This window comes from Micropterus dolomieu, linkage group LG03 (assembly GCF_021292245.1).
Source record: "Micropterus dolomieu isolate WLL.071019.BEF.003 ecotype Adirondacks linkage group LG03, ASM2129224v1, whole genome shotgun sequence".
NCBI lineage: Eukaryota > Metazoa > Chordata > Actinopteri > Centrarchiformes > Centrarchidae > Micropterus > Micropterus dolomieu.
In genome coordinates, this window is record NC_060152.1 from 2,518,896 (window position 1) to 2,541,115 (window position 22,220).

Sequence of the window (22,220 nt, forward strand, 5' to 3'; positions counted from 1 at the left end):
TGACCTTTCCTCATGTGGACACATAGGGGCTGTGATCCTGCACAACAAAACATCCCCACACTACCATGGATAGTAGTGGTGCAACGGGTTGCAGAATCCGCGGTATGGATCCCTTCCACACGGTGCGGCAGAACTATGAACATGAGCAGAAAACCTGCTGAAACACAGGAGCTATTAAAGTCCAGGAGTTTCTAACTGAAATGATTTAATGTATTATTGATGAAGTAAAAAGGTGCCACATGCACATTTAAAGAGGTTACCTCAATCAGTCAGGCCTGCGTGTGTGTTGATTCAGCAGTGATGATATTAACAGTTGATCTACAGGAGAAACATCTGAAAGCAACCCAGAATGCCTGAGAGCTGCTCTGCATTATATTCTGTCACAGTTTTAGATTTTGAATTGTTTTATTATACCTTTATTAAATCAGAATGTTCTGGCCAAGGCAGGCAGTAGTACAATTAATAAATAATCAGTTACAAGGTCATAAAATATCAAATTCACAATGCAGCAACACCTGAATTTTGTGTGTCCCTTTACATAAATAATTTCCACAATAAATTGGTGCAGAAAAACACCAGACTGCAGGTGTTTAACACTCACAATGTTCTGGGGGAGTACACCCAGACCCCCTGTTCATACTGCCGCAGTTTTGTTGTTATATTATTGTAATTAGACACATGACATTTCAATTTAGCAACATCAAAGTGAGACAGTTAATAGTGTTGTTGTGAGTTTTGTTGTGCCGTATAAGTAGAGGATGTTTACTGTTACTTTACTGCTTTACAGACTTAGCTTTGGGGTGGGGGTGGGGGGTCAATTATTATGTGATGATATGAAGTTTTATGGGCTGGGCTAAGCCCCCCAATGTTCCAAGATCCCAAAAATGCCCCTGGTTCAGATGCAAGGTCCAATACCACACATGCAGCATTTTTCTGGTATATTTGTTCACTTTGGTTTTTGTACAGATTAAATAAACAAAATGTAACATTAACTTAGTGAGTTTTTAGAGGTGCTGGTTACCTTAACTGTTTCCACCTATTGCTAAGCTAATTGGCTGAAATTTTATGTTTAACAGAAATGGGAGTGTATTTCCTTAGAGACCTATTATGCTGCTTTTCCAGACCTATATTGTAGTTCTGTGACTCCTGTATTTGCATGATTGAAAGTTTAAAAAAAAATTTTTTTTTTTTCCTTGTACTGATTCTTCATGTAGGCCTTCATTTCGTTCTGTCTGAGCAGGCTGTAGATGCTCCTGTCTCTTTTAAAAAGCAGTTCAAAACAGGAGGAAATCTGAGTTTTTTGCTCAGATATTTCTTTAACCTCATTATTTGAAACTTTGACCATGTTTAACATGAACATCATAACATTGTAGATAAGTCATAAAATGTGGAAAAGCAAAACAGTCTCCTTTAAATGAGATTCCTTTGTGCCTGTAAACTAACCTGACACTGCGATACAGTCGTCCAGCACCGGAGCCCACGACACTCTGACGTCGTCCAGGTTGCAGCGACGTGTTTGGATGTCCAGCCGAGCCAGACTCATAGCTCCCCCCAGGTTCCTCAGGTCTGATATCACCGCCTGTCCAGAGGAGGAGAGTCTGAGGATCCTGCAGCCGGACGGACCTGCGGAGGCATCTGTCCACCAGAGGACGGATTCACCTGAAGATGCAGGTGGAGGTGAAATCTGAGGAGCAGCAGACGTCCGAGTGTCAGCGACGTAAACTTTCCCGTTACAGCAGCCGGTGAGGAAGACTGCATCACTCACAAAATGTAAGGAACTCAGAGGATCTGCTGAGTCGGTCTCTGTTGGGACAAAAGCAATCGTTAAGACATGAGATATTAAAATTATTTTTATATCTCTCGCTCGATCTATCTATGGGCTGTCAGCATTAACACGTTAATCACGATGAGATCAAGGACTGACTGTTTTAATTGTGTTGATTGCGTGTGTGAATTATTATTTTACACAGTCACTGGTGCTGTTACCACAGAATCTTTGCTAAAAAGATCTCTGGCTGCTACTATTTTGACCCTTCGATGCACCCTTACTTGTTGTCATGCTGCCACAGACGCTTCCTACCTCCTGCTGCAGCCCTGGAGATGAACAACAACACAGTTGTGTAATGTAGCAATGGAGTATTTTGTTTATTAAAATACACTGGCAACAACCAGGTTTTAAAACTGCAATGAAATCATGACATGTATATTTATTTATGAAAATATGGGATATAAATATGTAAATATTTGTCCTGTATTTTGAACAGCTGCTCTGCCAACTGGTGGTCACATTCCTGTCGCATCTTATCAGCAGCATTAATTACCAGAATAAATCAAGGCTTTTAATAAACAGTTTGTCCTCCTTTACCTCACGTTTATTTTATTTGACCAGTTTAAGAGCGGCTTAAGATTCACTTTCTTTGTCTCCATTCCACACAAGCATATAAGTGACTGCAGTATGCACTATATATTAGTGTTGTAGTCAAGACGGCCCAAACAGAGACCAGACCAGACCCAGACCAAGACCAGTTCCCCACATTACAAGACACACAATAAAATGTGGAACGAGATCATAGGTACTTCTCAAATTGATCTGAAAGATCCACATTCTAACACTAAGAGCTGAAATCAACTTAAACATCTTTATTCAACACTCCTTTTCCATGTGTATCATCGCGGGGACAGTCGTTACGGTAACACATTTTTAATTGGGGTCATTGGTTGCATTTGAAGCAATATGTTGTACATCCGATCAAAGTTTGGATGTTAACAAACAAATCAGACACTGCTAAAGTAATTTATTGATATTCCCAAAGTTATGGTCTTGAAATAAAACCCAGAGTCCTCGATGTCCGAGAGCGAGACAAGACAGAGTACAAATGCGGAGTACTACAACACTACTATATATATATACTGTGTTTGCAGTTGGTATACAAGAAATTCACATACCAATTTATATTATATTCATATTTTCTGTTTATTTATCGGCCACGTATGAGCAAGACAACAGCTGAAACTAATAGTACAGATAATCTGTGACTGTCTGGACAGTCTGAGTCCTTTCAGGTGTTTACTGATGCAGAAATACATTTGATCATCATATTGCATCTATTAAAATGAATCATGTCAGAAACATTTAAAGTTTTAAGTAAAGTAGCCTAATTAATGTCTGTTATTGTTATCACAACACAGCAGTGACGTGGAAATTTGATTCATTTTAAGATTTGCTGCTATTATCATTATTCTAATGTGCTTCACCCGGATGATTGAATAAAATATAGATTTACTGATTAGACATGTTTTTGATATTTATTTTGTATAAATTGGTATGTTAATCGAGTAATAGGCAACTTTTCTTTCTTTAGAATAAACAAAATTAGTCGTTAGATTAATCGTCTAATCGAAAAAATAAGTTAGATTATTTTTCAAGTCGTAAATCTATGTACAGCCCTTGTGACATCACTAGAAGGAAAAGATCTATCATATCTTACAATTTGTCTTGATTTTTGGTTAAAAAATGATTATCAAGAAAATAATTTTTCTTTCAATTGACTAAAGTTGACCATTAAAGCTCTAAAAGATGTTTCTGTCACATACTGTAGATACTGCAGATATTTCCTCACTCCTTTTAATGTGTCACCTTTTTCTATTTTATACTTTTACATTTTTATTATTTCTATTGTCTTTAATACCTTCCTTAGCAACGTGAGCAACAATTTCCCCTCGGGGATCAATAAACTATTTCTGATTCTTGTATGATACGGGTGAAAATTTTCCTTTGTGCAATGCATTGTGGGACATAATGTTCAGACTGTTTTGAGTTCACCTTCAGTAAAAACCAAGCAGGAACCTCCACTTCTGAAAAGTGAAGCTGAAGCGCCTTAAACATGCAGTCTAACAGCCAGCAGGGGGCGACTCCACTGGTTGTATAGAAGTCTATGAGAAAATGTTTCTACTTCTCAGCTGATTTATTCCCTCAGTAAACACTTTCCTGATGAGTTTATGGTCTCAGTCGCTAGTTTCAAGTCTTCTTCAACACAGCATGATGTTCACTTAGTAAATTATGGTCCCATTTAGAGGAACAGAGACCAGAAAGCAGGGGAGGCTTTAGGGAGGGGCTACAAGCTGATTGACAAGCCTCTAGCACTGAGAATTAAGCTGATGATACACAGAGCAACTTTTAGAACAATAGTGCAGGGCAACGTTGCCGTCACTGGTAATGAGTAAAGATTACCACCGTAATCCCCTTCCCCCACCACTTCACCACCCGCCCCGCACCACCCCTATCTGTTCAAACATAGTCGTACTTGCCACTAGCAACATTGCCCAGCAACATTGCACAAAAAGTTGCCCCGTGTAACATCAGCTTTAAAGCTGATTTTGAACCACAAAACAAACCCGATGACTTCCTTCTCTGAAAAGCTTCCAATGAAACTGAAATGCTGTTTTAAACTGAGCAGGAACATAAAGTTAGTGGACCCGTACATTTCAGATCTCTGCATTTACCTAGTTTATATAGAATCTGTCCTGAAATCAGCTGGGTCAGCTGGACATCGCTGCTCCGAGCTCCGTGAAGAACTTGCGGCTGCGACGAGAGTCGAGCTGCGATCCTGCTGCCTCCCTCTGAAAATCGCCTCCTCCCCTCGATACTTCCTGTTCTTCTGATCACATCTGTCATTGGACAAAGAGACGAGGTAGATAACCAATCACATTGCGAGAAAACACATTTTTAGAATCCGCTTCATTCAGTCATAACACAAAGGTTAAATAACATAGGAACAAAGATGGCTGGGTGTTTTTTTTTTTTTTTTTGGTCCAGTGTCAGAATCCAAATCATTTATTCATTGTTCAATGTTTTGTCTTGTTGACACTTCCACTAAATAAGTAAACAGTTTTTATTAGCTGGCCTCTTTTTGTTTTTTTTTGTTTTTTTAAATCCTTTGGTTTATATTATCCCAAAAAAGTTGGTGGATGATCTGAATGAGTTTCTCAGGACAGAGGAGGTCAGATGCTGCACAGATTTTAAAGCCCCCTGAGGAAAAGGTTTGATATTGGGCTATGCAAATAAAATTCAATACTAGGGATGCACCAAAATGACATGGCAAAGGCAGGGAGGACAATTTTCTGCCTCCATTCATACTGTTTACTGAATTTGCACTGTTTACTGTGGTTACTGTGTTATAAGTTAATTTTATAAAAAAAATTGAATTAGATTTTAATATAGGTGAAATGTATGTGTGTTGTGTATGCTACTGGATACTTGAATATCTATCTAAAATGAAAATCCTTGGCCAAAGCTGAAACCAGATATGACGACACACTTTCCTGAATACCAAACAAGGTTTTCACATTTTCTTACCATTTAAATTTCTTTACTGTTCCATAAATTAAACAGTCAAAATGTGCTTTCTACTCAGGATGTGCAGAGACTATGGTGGGTGGGTCCAGGGCCCGAGGAGGCCCGGTTCAGTAAATTACATGTGTCCATTTACTTTCAATGAACACATGTAATATGTTTTATACTTTCTGTGAATATAATCCAATTCATTTTATTTCCATCCTGTACAGACACCCAGTGAGCACAAAACTCATTTTCATTCAGCCTGTGTTGTCTCGGGTGAAGGCAGAAATCTGAGAGACAGGAAATAAAACCAAGGGCGGTAATTCCCACAGGAGACTTTCAAACCCAGATTTTTGTTCTCGCTGTAATTTGTTCCAGGTTCATTTTTATCACTGAAGTCTCTCTGAACGTGTTCTCTTATTGTCTAGCTAACAGATTAGTCCAGATAAAAAAAATCAATCTCCTCCAGGCATTACGCTGCAGTGTCCTGCTTTACTGCTGGAGGTTGTTGAGACTGTAGCCTGCAGAAAAACCGCCAAGTCTTTTTTTTTATTTATTTTTTTTTAGTTAAAATATTTAAAGCTAGATCTATATTATTACTCACTTACTATTCTCCAGAACAAATCAGTCAAAGACGAGACCATAAAGCTCTTTGTATAAAATATTAGAGTTTGAAGTACGTAGTGAGGAAACAAACTACTTTTATTTATATAACAGAAGTTATCTCGTAGCACTTTTTATGTAGAGGAGGTCCACACCGTGCTTTTTCTTATATTTTTTTAAAGCGACCCAACAATTGTCACCATGAGTAAGCACTTGGCGTCAGAGGTAAGGAAAAACTTCCATTTAATTAATGAACACCCGGTGTTCTGTCTCGCCTTTTTCTGCAGAGAGAAGTGCTGCTTTGGAACACGGCCTTTTTCGCGGTCTGGTGACCGACCTGTAGCAGCTACATAGACATCCAGGGTATCAAATGACAGGTCTGCTCAATCCACTGAGGCAGGTTCCGTTCTCAAGCTACACGCCTGTAAAGCTCTTGGTCACAGGAATGTTGATGGATATTCACAGTTTTAACAATATTTCAATGTTATGTTATTTGGAACGTGGTTGTATGGACAGAAATAGTGTTTTAAGGACAACTCCCAATAAAAGTCAACATTTAAACAGTAAATATGGCCAAAATATGGACATTTGCCTGGTATATATTGAAAATATTGTATGAAAACTGTTGTATTTTAGTTTATTTTCAACAAATTTACAGTTACAATTGTGTTCCAGGTGTATTTTATGATGATTTTGTTGTTTTTTTGGATTAAAATATAGCTTTTTTTTTTCTTTTTCTTTTTTAAAATCAGGCAAGGATGAAAATCTCATATTTTTGCATCTCCATTTACTCTATAATGGTAAAATAAATGTGATTTGTAAATATAAATGATTTATATTCCTCACCTTCTGACCTTTCAAAGGAGACCATTATGGATCTAGGCATAATGGTTGAGGAGTTTTTCCTGATTCATTTTGGGTATGTTCTTCTAAGCATTTTTCCTGGAAATATAGGCAGATAGCTGGCAGTCCCCAACAGGTTTTAAGAGGCAGAATCCCCGACCATGTCTCAGGGTCATGTGCTTGGGTGTGAGGGAGGGAGAGTTCTGGGGGTGGGTGCAGCCTGCACAAGAGTGGTACTCGTGTTAAATCTGATGAAACTCACCGCTGTCGTCTCCTCCGAGGTCCCACACCTGCAGGTCTGAGCTCAGCCCATCGTTGGTAACAACACACCTGCCGACACGACATTCATTTCAATATTCAAGTCAAATAAACCTCCTCGTCCTCCTCTCAGCTGGACCTCTCCGGTGTTAATGAGATCTCATATAAGAGGATGCTTCAATCAGCTGAGCAGAAGACTTCCACCTGTAACTACTTCTAAAACGCCCTCGCAGTGGCCCTCCATATCACTCCATCGTCTATCATACCACAGAGAGTTATATAAGCTTCAGCTCAATCTGTAGTAATGGAAATGTTTTATAATTGTTGCCTTATTTCATGAGGAAGTGGGTACAAAAGATGGCTTCTCACGACGTGACACCATTTGCCTGATGAAGGTAATTTATATATTTTGCACGTTAGACAGTGTGCGGGTAGGGATGCAGGATTTGGAAAAAAGTCATTGCGATTATAATTGAACTAGGAGTCTACTTGCTTCATTATCAAGGAAAATGCACAAAAACTAACATTCTGAAATATGTATTTCTCAACTTAAATGATTAACAATAACAACAGAACCAGGGGAGTGTGTTGCTCCACGGCGGAGGCGGCTAGAAGGAGCACATATTGGCACACTGGCATCCTGGATCTAAATCAGGGTACCCCCAGAGTTAAATTTAAGACTGTTTGAGACCTTTTTAATACCATCTAGGATGAAGTTTAATGCCAACTTCACTGCTGTATAATGAAAAATCTGTTTACAAATTTACCTAAATTTAATAAAACTTTTTAATATAATACTCACATTCATATTTAACACTATAGCTCTTTGGGGCGTGTTTGTATTTTGATAACATAAAATGAATCAAGGACAAGTGGTGGGGACATAAGGGTTCAAATTAGTGGTGTGACAATACTCTTAGCTCACATGCACGATTCACAATATTGGGTTCACGAGGACAAGACAAGAAGATTTTTTAACACTATTTGATGAAATATTCAATGCTGAAATATATAAAAGGGGGTTAGGGTTTTGATCAACAAAATTTGAGCACTAAACATAATCTCCTGCATCCTGGAGACATTTTCTGCACCAATTTATGGTAGAATTGTCTTTATTTATATAAAGTGAAACAAAATTCAGGTGACAATTCAAACAGAACCCTTCTCAAAGCATTTTCATTTGTTTTCTAACATTTACTGGCACACTGCTCATAAATCATTTTTGTGATTGCACGTAGGCCCACCTGTTTGAAGGGGGCCTGCGAGAGCCCGGTGTGGGCGTGGATAATGAGCAGAGAGCGTCACGCACACTTTGTGTTTTATGAAATCGCACATGACGACATTGCGATCGTGATTAGATTAATCGTGCAGCCCTAGTGTCTCTTTGAATCTTTTATCCTACTTGTCCCCGACGCACCTGTCTTCCGTCATAGAGTTGCGAAGTAATTAACCAATTTGACTGTCATAAAAGAAAAGGAAAGCAACAACTCGTCACATTGGAGATTCTTTTTTGGGGACATTTTGGTTTCAATTACACAAGGATTTAACTTTTTTTGGAGCCAAGGAAGAACGAAGTTAGTGCTCAGCTTCAATCTGTGTAGGCATGGACTCATTGCCACATTAAGGCTTCATCCACACTTCTGTTTTTGTTTTAAAACAAATACGATCTCCGTCCACAGCAGCGTTTTAGCAACGCGCGTGTCAGATCTCTCCCCCATGCCGTGGCTGCCTGAAGCTACACCTTCCCTGTCCTTGCGGCTGTAACTTCCACCACCCACAAGAAAACAAAAAGGGGAAAAGAGCACGACGAGTGTTACTTTGTGGCTATAACAACACTGTTGACACAATGTACAGATAACCTGCAACCCCTGCTGGAGCAAGAGAAGTATACAACAATCAGTAATGTGTAATTAGGCTATAATCAAAACTAAATCAAAAACCTGGCATATTTCTAAACACGACTTCAGTGTAATATTCGAACAGAGCTGGAATGAAAACTTTACAAATGGGTTTTTAAAAAACTAATTAATAAGACAGGCAGCTTTTAAACGGAATAAAAGATAAATCATTTTGTGTTCTCTTGTTCAGCTTTGTCCTTTCAAAGATGTTTAATTGGATTCATCTTTTTCTTTTTTGCGTTTAATCAAAATTACTCTAAACGATGAAGCTTTGAAAGTAAAGTTTTCTGCAGAAGAACTTCTAATTCGACCATAACATCACTGACACACAAACAGAAAGAGAAATTAAAACTAGTTCTTTCCAGGTGATCCAGTTGAAACTCACCTTGTTCCCGGGACGTGTCTGAGGCAGCGGACGGGACCGTCTGCCAAACCACCGTAGATGACTTTGAAATCCCGTTCTGCGCAGAGACCCTGAACACAACACACACAAACTTCAGAGGCTAAAAGGGACGTTTGGATGTTGTGTTTTAAGTCTTGCCTGTCTCTGTATTTACCTTATTTTCATCAGCGAAGAGCTTCAGAGGCAAACGCAGCTCCAGGATTTCATTTTTAGAAGAGGCATATCCTGCGACGCACACGGCTGTAAACAATGATAAAGTTTAACTTGAGTTTTTCTGCACTGCTTAAAAGCATCAATTTTGGAAGTTTGTTGTAAAAGCTGCACTGTGAGCACATCTCTTACTGTGTAACTTTGTAAAACATGATCAATAGCATCCTGCTGATCCTGTTTTGTGTGAACATTGGTCACAGTGGATGAAAGACGGGTCTGTATCGGCCTAAATCTGTCTCTTATTTAGTCTTACTTCTGTGTATAAAGCTGCCAAATGAGCAAAATGATTGATTGTGCTGTTTGGGGTTGCAAGTAAGCTGTAAATTCCCCAGACCAGTTTTTAATATACTTTCCTATGATCGTTTTATTGTATTACATCAGAATCATAAACAGCTGTCTTACCAAGTAGTTTTCACACACACGCACACAAGAAATTGACTTTGGTGGCTGTAAGCATAACAAGAGGCTTAAATCTATATAAATATAAATACACACCGGCTACTTTCTTAGGTACACCTGTTCAATTGCTTGTTAACACAAATAGCCAATCAGCCAATCGCATGGCAGCAACTCAAAGCATTTAGGCATGTAGACGTGGTCGAGACAACCTGCCGAGCATCAGAACGGGGAAGAAAGGGCTGGTCTGAGTGTTTCAGAAACTGCTGATCTACTGTGGTTTTCACGCACAACCATCTCTAGGGTTTACGGAGAAAATATCCAGTGAACGGCAGTTATGTGGACGAAAATGCCTTGTTGATGTTTTAGGAAAATTAGCAGACTGGTTCAGAATCACAAATACTTTATTGATCCCCGAGGGGAAATCCTGTGTCACAGTTGCACCTAAAGGCAAAGGAATTTAAATAAAAATAGAAAGTTGGTATATTAAGTATATTGTCCAAGATGACATGTAGTTTGGACAGCATCCTCCTCTCTGACACCACCGACAGAGAGTCCAGCTCCACCCCCACCAACGTCACTGGCCTTACGGTTCAGTGTGTTGAGTCCGTTAGCGTCCGCGACCCTCAGCCTGCTGCCCCAGCATGCAACTGCAAACAGGAGAGCACCGGCCTCCACAGAGTAGAGGGCTCGAGTGTTCTTGGCCCAGTCCAGTTTATTGTCCATGTGCACTCCCAGGTATTTGTAGTCCTCCACAATGTCCACAGGGACCCCCTGGGTGGAAACAGGGCTCACTGGTGCCTTGGCTCTCCTTAGATCCACAACCAGCTCCTTAGTCTTGGTCACACTGAGCTGTAGACGTGACAAAGAGTAAGGAGCTGGTTCGAGATGCCAGAAAAGCAACAGTCACTCAAATAACCGTTACCGTCGTTACAAACAAGGCATGCAGAATACCACCTCATCAACGCACAACACGTCGAACCTTGAAGCAGAGGGGCCACAGCAGCAGAAGACCACACCGGGTGCCACTTCTGTCAGCTAAGAACAGGAAACTGAGGCTACAGTTCACACAAGCTCAGCTGCAACATTCAGATGCTCGGGTCAGAATTTGGCATGAACAGTTTAAACGTGACATCCTACCTGAGTCTTGTTGCCGACCACGTCCATCCCTTTATGACCACAGTGTACCATCTTCTGACGGCTCCTTCCAGCAGGATAAAGCACCATGTCACAAAGCTCAAACCATCTCAAACTGGTTTCTTAAACATGACAGTGAGTTCACTGAACTCCAACGGCCTCCACAGACACCACATCTCAACCCACTAGAGCACCTTAAGGATGTGGTGGAACAGGAGATTCGCATCGTGGATCTGCAGCTACTGCGTGATGCTATCACGGCAATATGGACCAAAGTCTCTGAGGAATGTTTCCAACAACTTGTTGAAAGTATGCCACGAGGAATTAAGGCAGTTCTGAAGGCAAAAGGGGGTCCAACCAGCTACTAGCAAGGTGTACCTAATAAAGTGGCCAATGAGTGTATTTAAGAATTTGAAATTGACTAAATACACAATATACAAGTTGTGAAAGATACAGTAGGAGAATATGAACTCACTCTTTCCGGATGTCCACTCGATGACCTGGGTGGGATGTTCCAGGTGATACTCGTGAAGATCTTTGTACCTGAAGAAACAAGACAGGTGTTAAAGACCGAACAGATCAACAAGTCTCACTACAAAGTTCACAAGCTCAGGACCTGAATCACAGACACACTACAGGAATGTTACTGTAAAGGCAAATTATACATTCATCATCACCACTGCTTTTTATTTCTAAGCTGTAGATGAAGCAGCAGAACAATGATGTGTTGGAGTAGAAGATAAGATGGATGAACGCTGAAAGAAAGATTACACTACAGAAATAAGACAAGGACACAATTACAGCTCACTTTAAGACAACCTCTGGTACTTATAATTCAGTTTGGATAGATTGCTTTCTTCCACCACAGCTTCACCTCGCATCTCTCCATAACGCAAAATCATAAAACATTCCAATAATATTTCTTCAGATATGTGGCTGTTATGTCACTCGTTTTGAAATTTTTTCGCACCAGACTCCTTTAAAAAATAATAATAAAAAAACAACTAATATTTTATTTCTCAGGGCTAAGCACAGATACCTTAGCTACAAAATATGACATATTTTTAATGAACAATAGAGTCCTCTATTCAATTCAGCATTGAAAGACACTGATATAGACCAACGAGTTTATGAAACAGAATTCACACACTGCTGCACTGAGGTTGAGCTGTAGCTTTTCGCGATTTTCAAACGAGTTTACTGAGCTCATCACTTCTTAAACTTGACCCTTTAGGCAGAATAGATGCTTCAAAGCGTAGTAACTGCAAGCCGAATTTTAAAGCGGCTGAATTGAATCCGGGACATGTCTTGTTATATTATTTAAAATGAACGTAACGTTACACTTGCAGGCAAGTAACGTTAAGGGGAACTAAAAGACAGTGGAGCGTGGTTCACTATGCAACGCTCGTTAGCAGCTGAATGACTCTTCTAGCTGCAAGCTAACATAAACTTTAAACCAAGAGAAAACATTTCTCACGTTCTCAGGGACTCGATAAACCAGTCATCTAAAATATCATCAAACTGTGTTTCCTCCATGTCGGCAGCCTGCTCACGTTCCTGCAGGAGGCATGACTTTGTTGCTGCTGTACTTCCGTCTGCAGGTTCTTGGTTCATTCATAGATGATGAAGTGACACCGCCCCCTGCTGGACAGGCGTCGCTACTGGTTTCCACTCTGACTGCTCAGACAGTGGTGGAAAGTACACCTTTGAGGTACTTGTACTTTACTTGAGTATTTCCATTTGATGCTACTTTATACCTCTACTTCACTACATCCCTAAACGTTTATTTGACTGCTTTGTTTACTTTGCAGTTTCAGATTATTAATTCAAAAATATAAAATCAGATAATAAATTATGGTGTACAAAGTAATTAACATTAACTCCACGGTTACAGCTACAACATTAATGCATAAATAATCATAATCCAATTATATACTATTATTCAGAAAAGGGGCATTCTGTGATGAGTACTTTAAAAATATGTTAATGTTAATACTACCTTTACATAAGTAACATTTTGAATCCAGATGTACTGTATCTGTACAGAGTAGTCAAATATTTTACTTACCACAATGTAGAAATACTCTATTACATGTAAAAGTCCTGCATTCAAAAGTATGAATGACTATATTATAATTATTGACACATTAATATATAAGCATCACTAATATTGTAGCTGGTAAAGGCAGAGCTATTTTTAATTACTTTATATGCTGACAGGTGGCCTAATCTGTAATAATACATCATCATTTATTAGTCTATTGTTGTTAAATATTATATTTGTATATTAGTAAATGTTATCAGTCATTAACTGAACCTGTAGTTCAACATTCTGTGTTTCAATACTCAGGTTACTCAGTCCCGTTAAGTTAGTGTTTTAGGACTGTAACTGTAGGATTTTTGATCCATTCCACCTCAACACTACCAGCTCTCATTATTATTACACTATTTATTCATTACATTTATAGTTACACTCCTGTACATATTACATTTACTCATTTGGCAGGCTCACATTTGAGGAACAACATACAAGAATCAACAATTCCTCAAATGCAGCACAAGATCTACAACAGACAATACATACTAGTAAGAGCTAATAGCGCAGACATATCCACATTTGTTATTTACTACATTCTTAAATTTCAACTTTCTTATATCCTCGACTTCTACTATTATTTCTATTGTGAAATAATATTCTCTTTTATGAAAAGGGCCATGAGACAACTGTTGTTGTGATTTGGCGCCATATAAATGCTCATGAATTGAATATTCCTTTAATGCCTTATGCAAGTATCCGTAACAAAGAATTTCCCCTCGGGGATCAATAAAGTATTCTGGTGAGAATATTAATTCCAATCTGTAAAAAGTAACTAACTATAGCTGTCAAATAAATATAAAGTAAAAAAGATTCAGTGGTCGAGATATAAAATAGCATAAAATGGAAATAATCTATGCTAGTAAAGTAAAAGTACTTAAATTACTTTACAGTACTTAAGAGTCTTATTGCCCATCAGGCTCAGTGGTTGAAGAAGAACTCCTCTCTAGAAAACCATTTACAGCCCTTCACCTGATGAAATGTTTCTCCTGGAAAAACATTTACTCCCACATATTTCTGGTTTGAAAATTAAATAAATAAAGCAAGGTACACTGCAGAAGAGTTTTCTGACTTATATAATATTGATTGACTTTGTCTGCACCTCCCTGCGTTCTCAAACTATATCCTGCAGAACACAGAGACTCACTAAAATAAAACATAAGGAGGCTGAGTTTAATCGAAAGACAAATAAAATCGTCACCTGGTGTATTTTCCTTTTAGTGAGAGTTTAATAGTGTAATGAAGTGAAGATGATATCTATGGAAGCCCTGAGGTCAAACATTCACACATGTTATTATCTCTGTTTTCCGCTGTTAGCGAGTTAAATTTACTATGTTTTCTCAAGATCTCAAGTTATTTATGACATTATCTTGAAATAACAAAAGTTTTCCCAAAATAAACAGATAATTTTCCGAGATAATGACATTATGAATTCGAGAACTCAAGAAAACAATGTGTATAGCGAACAATGTGAATTTTATCTGTAACAGCAAGACATAAAGCTATTTCAGCCTGTGTCAGGCCTTGATGTTTCCTGCAGTCATTTCCTAACTAGTCTATCACTTTTGTTTTCTCATGATCTGTATTTACTTGAGTCATTATTTTGGAAAACAAAAGTTTTGTGAGTCCGAGATCTCAAGAAAATGATCCGGTTATCTCAAGAAAAAAAATTAAACTACCTCATTATCACAGGAAAAACAAAAAATGCATGAATGTTTGGCCTCTTAGGGCTTCCGTAGATATCTAAATACTGCTGGTGTGATTTAAAAGATGACCTTGATGTTTTTCGGTTTCCACACGGACAGACAGTTTGACTCTGGCATCCTTCCCACAATGTGCAGAGCTCCATCACTCCAGCTGTTGTTTTCCTGCACTTCCTCCTCCTCTTCTTCCTCCTCCTCAGCAGCCGTGTCGCTCTGCTCTTCCAGCTGAGAGAGAGTGACTCACACTTCTGCCACTCTGTCTTCCTCTCTCAGTCCGTCGCTCTTCTTCTTCACTCTGAATGTAAACATGCAGAGTAACAGCAACTCTTTATATCATCTCGTTAGAAACAGGTTTACGATGTTCCAGGTGGGATTCATAGTTAAAAAGAGGAGTTATTGATGGGAATCACCAGGAACACTGATGAGCCCACCCTGACTGCTGCAACTGCTGCTCTAGTTAACTTTTATAAAACGGCACTTTTTGTAAAATCGTCTTTAGAGCTCGACAGGTGTTTGTGGCTGTATTCAAATAGTAGCAGTACATATTGATTTGGCATAAATGTAATATGCAAAAGAAAAAATCTCCATTATGCATCGGCTGTCCAACAATGCAAAGCGCCAGAACGGTCACAACAACTGGTCTTTCAAAAAAAAATTTAATCTTTATTACTTTGGGGGCGGAAGTAGCTCAGTCTGTGAGGCCTTGGCTTGTAAACCAGAGGGTCGCAAGTTCGAGTCCAGCTCAGACCAAACATACAGAGTGGTATCCAAAGGTTAAAATCAAGGGCATCTGGATTTGGTTCAAGCTAGGTGCTCCTAGCTGTTGTAACGACAGTCGTTAGAACCACCCGAGGCCAAGTCTGAACGACCATCGTTGTTCAGTTTCCTGGGAAGTGATGAAAGGACAGCATTATAAGTGGTGGAATAGACCCCTCTTAAATTTCTGCTTTTGTCCAACTAACTGTCCACAACCCAAAGACTCGTTTACTATGATAAATGAAAAAGAATAGCAGCAAGTCCTTACATTTAAGAAGATTAAACAAGCAATTTTCCACATTTTTGCTTTAAAAAATTTACTGAAACGATTATCAAAATAGTTGTCGATTAATTTTCTTGCAATCGACTAATCGTTGCAGCTGTACTGCAAAATAAATCTATTTAACAGATAGTAGTATGCAGTATGTAGTACATGCTGCATACTACTATGAAACACAGTATGCAGAGTGTAGTCTGTGCAAAAGTGGACAGTTTTGTTCCTGAGGAACAGGAAAGACCAGTTCCAATATGTTACAGATCACTGCTTCTGTGCAGTCAAAATCATGCTGTTCGCTTCAAAACTGCGGCTTAAATCTGCTCCTGATAATTTTTCTAGTTTTACATCTGATGGTGTTATACTCACTGAGGTTACCTGGGTTGACTCTGAATGATCAGATAAAAAGCACTAATGTGTAAAAAGACTGTCTCACCATGAATATAAAACTGAGGCTGGTATCCCGGTTGTTATTGCCTCTGCTTGACTACGGAGACGTTATGTATGAAAATGCTTCAAAAACTGATTTGGCAAAATTGTCATATTCATGTCACATTTAATAGTTGATGCAGATTTATTCACATCTTAACTCACCACTTTATATTGTACAATCATCTGCAATGGCTTTCTCTTGAAAATAGACGGCAGGTGCACTGCTACCAGTTTCTTTTCTAATGTGTTCATTTAAAATGTCCTATCTACTCACAAGAGCTATTCATCCTGCAAAATTATGATCCTATTTATTCTCTTAGAAGCAATAACCGTCTCCTATTGAATGTTCCAAAAACATCACTTGAAATATGGGGGGAAAGCATTTAATATTAACCCTTTTAATCCCGAATTTTTCCCAGATTTGAAAATATCCAAATCATCTGTCATCAGTAACAATCATTCAAACATGCTTTTTTTCTAATTTACATGGAAAAGTAGTGTGTTTTATGCTCGGTCACAATTGTGACCCATGGGTCATGTGTTGTAAATCAACTAATTTCTCATGTGCAGTCACCAAAATTTCTATATATTTCAGACCAGTTAAGAACCAGTAAAACATTTAAAACTGTCGATGGTAGTTCTCAACATTGACACTAAAATGTTCTATCATATTCCAGCATGACTAATTTACATATCAAAACCCCTTATACAACAGTGACAATTTGGAGATGCAAAGACAAAAACCCAGCGTATTTCAACGTTGTAACTTTAGTGCTAGTTGTATTCAAACATTAATATTGTAACTTGTATTATACTGTATTGTAACATTTGAACTTGCACTTTAGTGCAACATTCAAAAACAACAGTATAGCAGTCATGTGACTCATTCACACTGAACATGAAGGAAACATTTAGGACAGAGGTAGCCTGTAGAATATGCATTCAAAAGTGGCCTTCACTGAGCAAAATAAAATAAAACTGCAAGACCAGGCAGGCCAATCTGTGCACCGCCAGGACTGACTACAAGAATGTCACGACTCAATGCCATATACATGGATACTGGAATACTGGAAATGTACAAGATCAACAGGACACAAGAGCCTTCATCAAAAACTCAGTGGGGCTGTGGAAGCAGGGCTGGAGAGGGTCATTTACACTGGGGACTCTGGGGACATGTACTGCCACCACTTTTTGAAAATGTTCTGAAAAATAGCTCGCACCAAGAAATGTTCATTAACAAATAAAAATGTTATGAGAAAGGTGTAGGAGCCCAAATAGCATTTCTTTGTTTATATTTAAAGAACAGTAGTTATTATTTCAAGACTTCAAGACATATTTTTGGTTGTAGTTCGATGGACAGTTTGGCCACTGATTGGCAAATCAGCCTCACCGTAGTAGCTGTGTGTGGTGTAATTAATAAAGGGAAGTTGGAAACAGGAGTGGGGCCCCTAGCTTTAGTTGAGACCAAACAGTTTTTTAACCACACCTTGTCTCATCTTATTTGATATCATTTTTGAGTCAATAGGCTACTATTTATTTTCCCTCATTTGCACTACACACCTGTGCATTAACCTACAATGTTTTGGCAGGATCACTGTTTCTAGGTAGGATTTTAGAGTTAAATTATTATTTCCAAACGGGAACACAGAATGCTGGATCGTCAAAAAGGAACAAAGGTGCGTTAAAACTAATCTTCTAGTGCTGGGGCAGTGGCTGTAATATTGAAACGGAATAGCCACTACAAAAGGTTTATTTGCACAATAAGAAAACCTGCAATGCAATGTAAATATAGAAGAAAACTGTGTTGTCCAAAAAAAAGTAACTTGAGCAAAATAATAATAAGCTACTGACTACTGCATTATATCCCATTATATTTTTATATTCTGAATTGTCACCTGCCACCTGAATTTTGTGCTTCCTGGTGCAGAAAATGTCTCCAAAATGCAGGAAATTAAGTGTTTAATGCTCAAAATCAAATATTTCAGCAACAAATATTTTTTCTAGTAGATATGTAATAGTAGACATATTAAACAATATTCTTGTCGTGTCATAGCCACCAATCTTGCGCAATGTCTCGGTGTTTTGTCACACCCCTAATCTGACCCCCTAAATGGAAGGTCATCACAAAGAGTGGTTACGGATACGGGTTCTGAAGTGGAGCAACCATCAGTCACTTCCTCTACATTGATGAATGAGCAAGACATCGACTCACTGATCGACACTACCAGGATCTGCAGCAACAACATTGGAATGTGATTCAGTCTGGACAAGTGCGGTCAAGTTCTATCAAAAAGAGGGAAAATGATCTCCCAGACCTCAGGTAGAGGACCCGAGCTTGATATTGTGTACCAAAACTCTCCATCCTATCACTACGTTAACATACTTAACTAACCTTTTGTTTGGGAGGTGTGATGTAGCCATTCATTTGTCACGGTGCATCAAAGTAAACAGCTCTGGTCATGTGACAGTTTAGACTAAACATGTGATAATGCACATATTTCATTGAGACCTTTTATTATTTCAGTGTCTGCTTAGAATGCATTGATACATCATTCAGTAACATTTTTAGAGCCTTATAAATGAAAAAGACTGATGGGATTAAATGGGTTTAAGGCTCCCAGAGACTAGAACAACCTACCAACTTCTCTTAGATGTCTGCAGAATTACAGTTCAGTTAAAAATGAGTACTCCTAAAACTGTCACTGTTTACGGTTACACTAGTGTGGGTTTTTAGATTTCGTGGTGAGTGTGTTTTGTTTTCGTAACTGTACCTGTCTGTTTTTTGCTGCATATTTTGTTGTGTCTTATGTTTTTCTGTCTTTTCTCAGGAGTCCCTCAAAAGAGAGATGGTAGGGTAACATGGGCCAAGACCCGCCCCCCCCCATGTAATTCTTACACAAAGCACAAAATGTCCCAATTTCTTTTTCTCAACTCTTCTTCTGGCTGTTGCTAGTCTCACTCAACTACAGATTTCCTGTTTCATCGCAATTATTGACGTTATTTGATCAAAGCCATTCTGAGGTAAGTTACTTTTTTTTGTCATTTAAAATAAGCTGCACGTAAAATCAAATTGTGTTAATGTTTGGTTTTTTTTTACATTAAGGGGAGCCTTAAGATGACATATGCAATTGTTTAGAGAGAAGGATTTTTTTTAATAGTTTTTGGTTAAAGTAATAAAATGCTAGGTCAGTATGTTCGGGGCCAGAGCTTCTTTTACCGCAGACTAGTTTCTACTGGTGAAGTTGTATGATTTTTAAATAATTAATTTGCATTTTATTGCCTGAAATAAGTATAAGTAAGTATAAGTAGATCTCACCTCGGTGGGCATCAATGATCATGAGGAAGGGGAGGGATCAGCCCAGAACTACACGGCAGGACCTGGTCTATGACCTGAAGAGAGCTGGGACCACAGTCTCAAAGAAAACCATTAGTAACACACCAAGCCGTCATGGATTAAAATCCTGCAGCGCACGTAAGGTCCCCCTGCTCAAGCCAGCGCATGTCCAGGCCCGTCAGAAGTTTGCCAATGACCATCTGGATGATCCAGAGGAGGAATGGGAGAAGGTCATGTGGTCTGATGAGACAAAAATAGAGCTTTATGGTCTAAACTCCACTCGCCGTGTTTGGAGGAAGAAGGAGGATGAGTTCGACCCCAAGAACACCATCCCAACCGTGAAGCATGGAGGTGGAAACATCATTCTCTGGGGATGCTTTTCAGCAAAGGGGACAGGACGACAGCCCCGAAACCTGAAGGATCTGGAGAAGGTCTGTATGGAGGAGTGGGCCAAAATCCCTGCTGCAGTGTGTGCAAATCTGGTTAAGAACTACAGGAAACGTATGATCTCTGTAATTGCCAAATATGAAGTTCTGCTTTTCTGATGTATCAAATACTTATGTCATGCAATAAAATGCAAATTAATTATTTAAATATCATACAATGTGATTTTCTGGATTTTTGTTTTAGATTCCGTCTCTCACAGTTGAAGTGTACCTATGATAAAAATGACAGACCTCTACATGCTTTGTAAGTAGGAAAACCTGCAAAATCAGCAGTGTATCAAATACTTGTTCTCCCCACTGTAAATGATAGGAAAGCTAGTAACACAAGCCTATCACATGACCCCCTGGCTTTCAAGCAGTATCTTGTAATTTATTCATTTGTACCTATTAAAGTGATTTTACCCTGGCATACCAAGCTATGTATATATTTCAATGATTTTGTTATTTATAAAACAATTTCCCCCCAAATCTCATTTTAATGACTGCTGATATTTAAAATGTTTTCTATGAATGATGAGTTTAGCTTAACAGCATGAAATGGCATGTCAGGAAAAAGTTAGTGTGGTAAGGGGGGGGGGCCTAGACCATTCTTTGAAACTGGGCATCTTACCCCAGGAGCTGCTAAAAATGCCTCTTTCCACAAAAAAAAAAAAAGGAATACTCTATTTAACTTTATAAGACATTACCATAAGCATAGCCATCTTCAAGAAACAAAAGTGTCAGGAAATAGACACTGAGATTAGGGGGTGCCAAACTACCAACATCTCAAGTGGTTTAATCCTGAAAATAAATTTGTTCAATCACGAGGTCACCACAAACATGAGGATTCACCATGAATGAGTAAATGTTATGTCCATTTGACCGGTAATTATCAGGACACTTTAATCTGGACTGAAGTGCTGGGACAGATGGACTGAATCTGCAGGCTCTGCTGCTAAAGGGGAGAAAAAGCTGCTGTACAACCAGCGGCATACACCTGATATTACTGGTCGGTGCAGAGTTTATTCTATACTTTTGAGTATTTTAAGCAACACCCGTGCAGAGACATAGAAAATACACCACCATCCAGCGAGAGAGTCGTTAAACACATTCAACACGTTATCAGATATAAACCACACTCATCTCACTCTGAGCTGATGTTTTTACACCCGGCAGTCTCCTTCCCACCGCTGTTGTTTCACACTCAGCAGGAACGCCTGCGTTTTCCTCCGACACAATAATTGTTGGGCGATCCATCAGACAAGCCAGAACTCTCTCTCCCCGGGTGAGCGTCAATAGGATCCCAGCAGGTACTAATCATTTCTGCCAAAAGAAAAGACGAGGACAAACACGTGGACTGCCTACGGTGAGGTGCAGCAGTATTTGTGTACAGACATTTAAACGTACCTCACATTGACTTTCTGTGTCCAGTGACGTGGTGACTGGACAATAAAATCAATTTTCTGAAAGTTCAAACTAAAATAACTTCACTCAACCTTTGTATATATATATATATATATATATATATACACTGCTCAAAAAATAAAGGGAACACTTAAACAACACAATGTAACTACAAGTCAATCACACTCCTGTGAAATCAAACTGTCCACTTAGGAAGCAACACTGATTGACAATCAATTTCACATGCTGTTGTGCAAATGGAAAAGACAACAGGTGGAAATTATAGGCAATTAGCAAGACACCCCCGATAAAGGAGTGGTTCTGCAGGTGGTGACCACAGACCACTTCTCAGTTCCTGTGCTTCCTGGCTGATGTTTTGGTCACTTTTGAATGCTGGCGGTGCTTTCACTCTAGTGGTAGCATGAGACGGAGTCTACAACCCACACAAGTGGCTCAGGTAGTGCAGCTCATCCAGGATGGCACATCAATGCGAGCTGTGGCAAGAAGGTTTGCCGTGTCTGTCAGCGTAGTGTCCAGAGCACGGAGGCGCTACCAGGAGACAGGCCAGTACATCAGGAGACGTAGAGGAGGCCATAGGAGGGCAACAACCCGGCAGCAGGACCGCTACCTCCGCCTTTGTGCGAGGAGGAGCAGGAGGAGCACTGCCAGAGCCCTGCAAAATGACCTCCAGCAGGCCACAAATGTGCATGT

At 39.2% G+C, this 22,220-nt stretch overlaps 2 protein-coding genes across 4 annotated transcripts in view; both read right to left on the reverse strand.

Annotated features, from left to right (window-relative positions):
• Nucleotides 1-1,438: 1,438 nt before the first annotated feature.
• Nucleotides 1,439-12,705, reverse strand: wdr73 (WD repeat domain 73). Of its 2 annotated transcripts, XM_046045328.1 has the most exons (8): nucleotides 12,564-12,705; nucleotides 11,562-11,629; nucleotides 9,498-9,583; nucleotides 9,326-9,414; nucleotides 7,047-7,114; nucleotides 4,504-4,668; nucleotides 2,050-2,094; nucleotides 1,439-1,803 (listed from the first exon to the last, which is right to left on the reverse strand). In XM_046045328.1, the coding sequence occupies exons 1-8, from the start codon at nucleotides 12,698-12,700 to the stop codon at nucleotides 1,439-1,441; spliced, it is 1,023 nt and encodes a 340-aa protein (XP_045901284.1). In that variant the 5' UTR covers nucleotides 12,701-12,705. The 2 variants fall into 2 exon arrangements, with proteins under 2 accessions (XP_045901284.1, XP_045901285.1); XM_046045329.1 differs by lacking the exon at nucleotides 2,050-2,094.
• Nucleotides 12,706-14,839: 2,134 nt separating this feature from the next.
• The window catches only part of cfap418 (cilia and flagella associated protein 418), a 23,180-nt gene continuing 15,799 nt past the window's right edge, over nucleotides 14,840-22,220 (reverse strand). Inside the window, exon 7 of one of the 2 annotated variants that reach the window (XM_046045355.1) lies at nucleotides 14,840-15,179. In XM_046045355.1, coding sequence (XP_045901311.1) covers nucleotides 15,081-15,179 — 99 coding nt within the window. In that variant the 3' untranslated portion in view covers nucleotides 14,840-15,080. Of the gene's footprint in view, nucleotides 15,180-15,530; nucleotides 15,771-22,220 lie in introns of those variants that run through there. The other variant, XM_046045356.1, reaches the window with a different exon arrangement.